General features: G+C 36.6%; 1 protein-coding gene across 5 annotated transcripts; it reads right to left on the minus strand.

Moving 5' to 3' along the window:
- Positions 1 to 333: 333 nt before the first annotated feature.
- LOC139120996 (uncharacterized) lies at positions 334 to 7,470 on the minus strand. Of its 5 annotated transcripts, none has more exons than XM_070685596.1 (5): positions 7,013 to 7,470; positions 5,628 to 5,675; positions 3,695 to 4,919; positions 1,596 to 1,709; positions 334 to 1,002 (listed from the first exon to the last, which is right to left on the minus strand). In XM_070685596.1, the coding sequence occupies exons 2-4, from the start codon at positions 5,649 to 5,651 to the stop codon at positions 1,636 to 1,638; spliced, it is 1,323 nt and encodes a 440-aa protein (XP_070541697.1). In that variant the 5' UTR covers positions 5,652 to 5,675; positions 7,013 to 7,470; the 3' UTR covers positions 334 to 1,002; positions 1,596 to 1,635. The 5 variants fall into 5 exon arrangements, 4 of the variants coding, with proteins under 4 accessions (XP_070541697.1, XP_070541689.1, XP_070541686.1 ...); XM_070685588.1 differs by having other exon boundaries at positions 334 to 1,005; positions 7,013 to 7,458; XM_070685585.1 differs by having other exon boundaries at positions 334 to 1,005; positions 5,628 to 5,689; positions 7,013 to 7,458.
- Between the last annotated feature and the right edge of the window lie 339 nt (positions 7,471 to 7,809).

Genomic DNA, 7,809 nt, shown 5'->3' on the forward strand with positions numbered 1-7,809 from the left:
CTGCGACAATTTGAAAATCAAAACCAAAGTAACAGCTTAAATGATTGATTGCTACGGATTTAACCATTATTTACAACTCTTGTGGGTTGGAAGCGGTGGCCGACTTGTTTTGTGTGAGTCTTAGCAGCTAGGCGATATGATGTTGCCGTGAGTGTGTGGGGGTTTGAATCCCGTTTATGTTATAGTAAAAAATTATATTTATAAGGTTCTGTGGTTAAATAACCGAGATTAGTTGTTACAATTTATCTGACTGCGGCCCTATACGCCTTCATACTCGCTACCATACATATCACACAAACTTTATCAAAGCAATTAATACATCGCTAAACTTGGTTTACTTAACTAAAATTATTCTTTTATTGATTTATTAATGGTAATGATATATATCCAGTGTCTAAAATATGGTGCTACAATGCAAAATATTGAATGAACAACGCAAAACGTAAGCATATTGATATAAAAGGCATATTATTTATTTCTACTAATATGAGAAAACACTCAAATGGATACCTGTAAAACAATAGACTGGGTGTTTCTATTTGTAAAAACGTGCGTCTGGGGAATGGGTGTTTAATGGTAAATACATTTCTACTAAGCCGTGAAGAAATATTAAATTTGACTGAAGTTTAACGATGACCCAGTATTCTTAGAATATTGTAAAATCAGGCTATATATTCTGCAACTAGCTATTTATTAAAAAACTACTTATTTGGAATATTATCCTGAAACATTTTTCGACAACGGTATATTGATTAAAATAAAATTTATGTCAATTGTTATTGTGTGTTTATTTGTCAGAATACCTTTGAGGTGTAGAATACAAGTTGAAACACCAGCATGTAGGCTTTGGATATTCTGAAATTAAACTCAACAGTTATGTGAACATTAAACGCAGTTTCTTCATCATATCTATTTCTCTGCTCAAGGTAAACCCGCTTCTCTTCTTGCGATTGTATATACACTAGTCTTAAAAATCACTTCAAAACTGACTTTCTTCCTCTCCTTCTGGCAAACAGAATCAAGAAGAAAAATGGTTGCAGTGATATGTTGTGTGCAATATTTACTTGATCTTCTTACACGAAGTTCCAAATCTGATTCATTCCTTTCATCATAAACTTTATCATGAATCCCATGTACTTTTAAATACTTTCACACGCCTGAATATACGAGCAATCGGCTCTCAAAGTTTATCAACAGCGATTGTGCAGATTGGGGAGGGAGAGGGGGGTGCTGATTTGGTGTTTGTGTCGACCCTTCCTTCGTCATTACTTAAATTGGTGAAAATATAGTTGGACAAATAACAGCATTATGCGACAGCGACAGACTCAATACTTAATCACCTGATTTCAAAAAAGCATATTCTTAAAAACCGAAGCACACAATCTAAATGTTCTTAATATGTGCAACATATATTTATATATTAAATAGTGATGCGCGTGTGCCATGTGACGTATCGTGACATTTTCACCATTGATAAACTGATACGCATGTATGCAAAGTAGGAGTTCATTGTGCATATCGTCTTTTTTAAATGAGCAATTTCTCAATTTTATAATCATGTTACTTTTAGTACGGCCTAGGTAGGAAATACATACCTTTACTGACAAACTCGATCACATTAGATTCGGGCGAATTTCAATGACCCCATGGAGACAATTCCGGCTTCTTCAGTATTCTGCGACAGATATCGTAGTGCTTTTGAATAAGCTCTGAAAAAATGAAAGCAAAAATAGAAATCAGTATCTGGCCATAACCTGCATCACTTCAAGATCTTGGCGTCATATTTTTATTTGGTGTGTTGGACAAATTCCCCATCCTAGCTTTTCCAGTAAAACATATATTTTATCATATCAATGTGTCAGTCCATCCTCACTAGTGCACTCTTCTGATTGGACGAGAACTCAAGCCTGCCAAGGCAAAGACCCTCATTTAGCGGTACTAAATGGGCCCCTTAACTTGCATAGAATGTAATGTGGAGAATGGGGTTGCTTAGAAAGCAGGGGAAAATCGGCGTTAAAACCCAATTGAAAATGCAGTGTAAGCGTTTGGAAGTTCGCTTTTTAAAGTGTCCTATTGTAATATTTAGTATATTGCACAAACACACAAAAGGCTTTCAAAGACAGCAAATGCATATTCAGGTGGTTGAATATCAAAATGACACAATAACTTTATAAAAGGTTGCCCACTACGGAAAATTTTTAATTTTGCACATTAAAATTCGGTTATTTTGTGCTCATTTCGAGTGTTGTTATTAGTATCTTTGTGAAGACTTAAAATATATTAGACATGAAATAATTTCCCATAATTACCTTGTCAGCAGGGACAAGTAAATATCATAGCAAAAAATATTTTCACTTATTACAGCAAAGAAATATAAAATAATGCAAAAAAAGAAAACGAAAATGCAGTTTCTGCATATTTATATGCTACTCAAGTACTTCTATTCCTATGTGATACATAGCTTAAAATCCAGGGTATGGTTATTCATTTTGAATACACAGCTTCTGTTTTGATATTAGAGGGATATTCTGTAACATTTTTTGAAAGAAAAAATAAATAATAAACTAAAGATATTGTTCAGACATTTATAAGTAGGTCTAACTTATGGCAAATTCCTGCATCTTTGTCAAACCCTAGTCACATTACATTGCCAATGTTGTGCTTAAAATGTTAGAAATTGAAAAGAGTAGTTCTAGAAACATTCCATATTGAGAAGAGTGTCGGGACCACTTTATGTACGACAAACAGTTTTGTTGACAATACGGCTAGTTTTCAATCAGGTTCGAACTCACAACATACGGCATCAGTCGCCTAGCGGAGAGGCAGCAGACAGAACCGCTCGGCTAAATCCCAACTCTCAAAGAGAGTGGTTCAATAACCGGATAAGTTGTGACAGTTTTCTGACTGCGACTGCTCAACGCGTTGTTTAGTTCGTGAAGCACGTACGCTCACTATCACACATCACACACTCAAACTTTATCGAAGCGAAGCAATGAATACATCGCTTCAACTGGTCATGATAAGCTTGACACATGATTGTAAAGAACAATAATTGTCACAGAATATCTGGTGTAGGCTATTTGGACAAGCTCTATTGAGTATTCAATATTTTTCAGGTGCATTGATGAGAATCTATAGCATAAGCACAAGAAATGAATTATGTTTAAAATTGAAACACTCGGAACATGTTAAACAACAGAAAAGCTGTGAGATAAATATGAATCATGTAAAGGCATAAATACAATGAAATGCAATGAGTTCAGTTATGTCATGTCGTGCGCAAAGATTGCATCGAAAATAAAAAAAAGCCTTGATACGCCGACATCATAAGATATAATAATAGACACACCAAAATATTTAGGATGTTAAAAAATGGAGCACCGAAGAGTGCGCCAAAATAGTTCACATAGAGGCTAAAGGTAGCTGTCCATGCATTATTTTTATTTTATATCTACCAGCAATCTTTTTTATGTTTCCTAGCATCCTTTGTCGGATTTTTCTTTAGGCAACGTTTCGGAATCTTTTCCCCTGAAATCTTCCGGGCGCCCCTCCTAGATATCAAATGGTCCACTCCTATATCTCGTCTCTTCCTTGGAACTCGAGTTGCTATCAGTGGGATTGAATAATACTTAATTGCAAGGCTGTAGCCATTTTATAGCTTGCAGGCAGCATTTTACCTGACTGTTATACATACCTTCTCGTGTTCTCCCTACCAAATATATACTTGCCAGGTTTGTGCAGTACATGTCGGGCGTTACTGGAATATGGTCTCCGGGAGAGTAATTTACTGTGATTTCAGGAATCTTGGATATTTCACAATAGTCCAGGATATCTTCGGCCCTACCAGAAGCAGCAGTATCGACCATACCCAACATTCCATGCAGTCCATTTGGTGTCCGTTCACCTATGTTCTCCCCAGAACCAAGTTTGAGTAAACCCTGAACCAAATCTTCATCATCGAATAATTGTCGGCATATAATTGCCATGCCGCAATCCAACCTTCCATTGACTTCAAGGAACTTGTGTTCTCCATTAGGAAGCACGAAAAATTCGATGTCTAGAAACTTGTCATTGAACCCCTTTTCCATCAGTTTTTTTACGATAGTGTCTGTAAGCATTCTTACTCGGGTTTCTTCTTCGGGTGTTACTCTGGAAGGGGCAAACCCTCCTAGGAAGGTGCGTGCACCCTCCCTGGCTGGTTTTTCATCGAAATACCAGTCATGAATCCCGAAATGTTTGATATTACCGTCTTGTACACACATGCACGCCGTTGCAATCATTTTAGGGTCAATGTATTCTTGCAGCAAAGCACACTTTGAAACACAGTACGGATAGGTTTCTACATCGATCCATTTTTTGGTAAAATTTTCAGAAACATATTGAGTCTCATGACAGTTTTGAAGATTTACTATCGCTTCACGGAGGTCCTCAAATCCTGTAACCTTTTGAACTCCAAATGAACTATGCCCAGTCATTGGTTTTATGCAGCAAATGCCCCCTACATGTTGTAGAAACGCATTTGCCTTTTCAAGCATTGTTTCTAAATCAGCATCCAGCTCGAGTACTGTTGACATTGGTGATTGAATATCAGGTTCAAAGAGTTTTGCCCCATAGTACTTGTGGTTGGTGAGGAATACCGACTCGACAGAGGGACCTCTGATGTGAGGAAATGTATCTGCCAGAGCAGCATGTACAATCGAACCTACATCATAGCCACTCACTACCAGGTCGACGTTTTCCTGATTGACAAGTTGGATACACTCTTCCGTGTACTGATGCAAGTCGAAAGGTTTAGATGAGTTCCATCTTGCAAAAATAAAAGAGTACTTCTCTTTGAAATCTTCCGGAAGGTCATGTATAACAGATAATGTTTTGTCTTCATGAGCAGTTGGGCACAGGACCAGTGCTCTCAGTGCAGACTGTGTACATCAAAAGAAAGTAGAAAAACTTTCATTAGTAATGTTCACTCTGGGTTTTAGGAATTAGGGGAAGCAATAAGCCTCATATTGACATTTATGATCAGTGAAATACTTTTGGAAAGTACAATCTTCCCTTCGTGAAGATAGGGGAATCATAACTGCGGGGAGAAAACATTGAATAAAATTAAGAGTAGGGATTTTTCCATAAACCGAACAGGGCTATTCCTAGTGGGAAGGGGAAAAGGGAAAAGTGATGGGTGGAAGAGGAAATTTTGCAAATCACAGCGACAGAGCAAATATAACAGCTTACAACTCCTCTCTTTGATAGTTATTTTGTATAAAATACCTAAGAATAGTACAACAGTCATATACCTATAAGAATCGTAAAAAGTACTTGTTACGGTATCTCGATATAGGTTGCTTGTTTGCTGCTTGATCTAATTACCCTGCCACTGTAACGTTTGACATTAATGTATTTTAACTTTTTCATGACCAGTGGTGATATATTTGGGGAAAGAAGAAAGCCTTTGTCTAACAGTCAACATACTTTTTGGGGTTAATGTATAACTCCAAGAGATTGATAAACGCATAAAGTAACAGTAGGCTTCACAACGGGTCAGTGTTTGATTGTTGAGGCAAAATACCCAATGTAAGTGTTTGAAACCTCCGTAAACCCGGCTAAAGTTTTGTTTGCGTAATATTCCTTACCTTTATTGCTTTGTTGTGAGACATACCTCTACTGTGTCTTGGATACACCTTAGGAATAAATACTGTAATAAATTGAAATCGGTTGATATTAATGTTTTCAGTTCAAGAAGTCCCCGCGAAACTGAAAGTGACTAATTGAAAGAACCATGGTTAGGGTGGTATTGTGGTATTAGAAACTTGACTATTTGTTCTCGTTTCTCCAAGACTGGCGGACAGATATACATTTCATTGTGACAAGGAACAAACATGGAAATCACAGAGAAACATCTGAGAATCAAAACATTACTGATCAACTGCAGAATGCTTACTCAAATATGTATCATACTGAATCCTTGAGGCATGTGCAGTTCTGAATTTCTCACTGGAAATCTTTTTCAAAATAATCAACCCTCCATTTCAAAAATCCAGAACGTTTCAAAGATAGATGTGTAGACAGAAGAGAGTACAGGTAAGGTAGACAGTCAAACAAATGAAGCGTAAAACTAGCAGCCACTATCGTTAAATGCAGAGCGTTAAAAACGCAAACTGATGTTTAAAACTGTGTCTAGTTGAATGTAAGTCATGCCTCATGGTAACCCAGGTATATTGGTGTGACTGTCCTGATGTGACCCTTTACTGTACAGTTAAGGGTCACATTAGGACACGCATGTGCGCCTGGGTCAACGGGTCAACAGACACAGTTGAATGTGATTCAACTGAAGTAAACATTAAGTCACTATGTCATTCAACTAGACACAGTTAAATGACATTGTCATTTGCAATCATACGTAATTTTGTTATGAATGTCATTTCAAATGCATTGTTAAAAATCTATGCTTGTTCTATAAATTCAAACATGTAAATTTTTTGCGTTTTTAATATGTGAGAGAAAATAAGACATAAAACTAAATGTGTGTCCGAGTTAATTAAATCCGAGAGACCATATCGTACGTTATTTTCAGAGATTCAAGACACTGCAATCTTTCAATAGGCTTGTTTTTCGACCGTAACTGCGTACCACGTCCTTGAAATAGGATAACATTATCTCATTTGATCCAAAGGTTAGCTTCATACCTCATGTGTAAACATAGCCGTACGCCATTTTAAAGCTATAGGCATTTTATATTAGGAAGCAACGTTCTTTCCCTATTTTAACCAACGTTCAACAAAAATGAAACTTAGTCTCTTTCCCTGAACATGTGAAAACAGCTTTGATGTTCACTTTTTGCTCAACCTTGAGGTGTTTTTTCCATTTAGAGCTGACATGTAGTACGTGGCAGTGAGCAGCGAAATGTGCCCTTCTGCACCGTTCGAAAAACATGAGTGAATCATTGTTGTTTTGATACGTTTCCTGACGTAAGTTGATGAAACAGACATTAAAAAGAATGCTCTACTATAAGACCCACCTTATCAAATCGATTCCTTCCTTCTGATCAACAGCGCACGGTCCGAACAGGTCGATGATATGTGCATGTGACACCCGTATAGCACATATGTACCAAATGTCACTAACCGATGACATGTTGACCTATATACATGTGGACCGGAAACTGGCCAGGAGTTTTCAGCAATGTATTCGCACGACCAGAAATTGGAGCCTTTTATACGCATATTCAGTACAGTTCTTAAATGTGTACCTTCTTTGAATTAAAAGAAGTCATAATCTCAGTCTATTCATCCTACCAACATGATCCAATAGTCCATTGTATTGACAGTTCACCACTACATTTTCTAATGTATACTCCATGGGCATTGTCCCTTCAAGGTCAAAGATGTTTGACCTTAATCTTTAATTTTTACAAAACACTAAAGTAAGGCTACCAATTTATTGACATTCATACAGTGTGAGTGAGTGTGTATGTATGTGTATGTATATATATATATATATATATATATATATATATATATATATATATATATATATATATATATATATATATATATATATATATATATATATATATATATATATATATATATATATATATAGGGAGGCAATCACTTCAATGGGGCACAAGACTGAAATCATGCCCTGATTGTCTGCTTGTCATTCCCCGAGGTACGAGTTACTGCTTTGCAATCGCAAAGTCATAGACACACGCTGATTATCATTTTAATTGTAACTTTGTATTTGATTTTGGGTTGTACTGCGTGTTTGCATTGATACACTCTTGCAAGGCTTTGACTTTGTTGCTTGTTTGTA

This window comes from Ptychodera flava, chromosome 2 (genome assembly GCF_041260155.1).
Source record: "Ptychodera flava strain L36383 chromosome 2, AS_Pfla_20210202, whole genome shotgun sequence".
Taxonomy (NCBI): Eukaryota; Metazoa; Hemichordata; class Enteropneusta; family Ptychoderidae; genus Ptychodera; species Ptychodera flava.

Coding starts and splice junctions, on each gene's coding strand:
- LOC139120996 (XM_070685596.1), bottom strand. CDS start 5,651: ATGTCTCACAACAAAGCAATAAAG. Junction 4,920..5,627: donor CTCACAACAAAGCAATAAAG/GTAAGGAATATT, acceptor TGATGTACACAG/TCTGCACTGAGAGCACTGGT. Junction 1,710..3,694: donor GGTAGGGAGAACACGAGAAG/GTATGTATAACA, acceptor TCATTTTTTCAG/AGCTTATTCAAAAGCACTAC.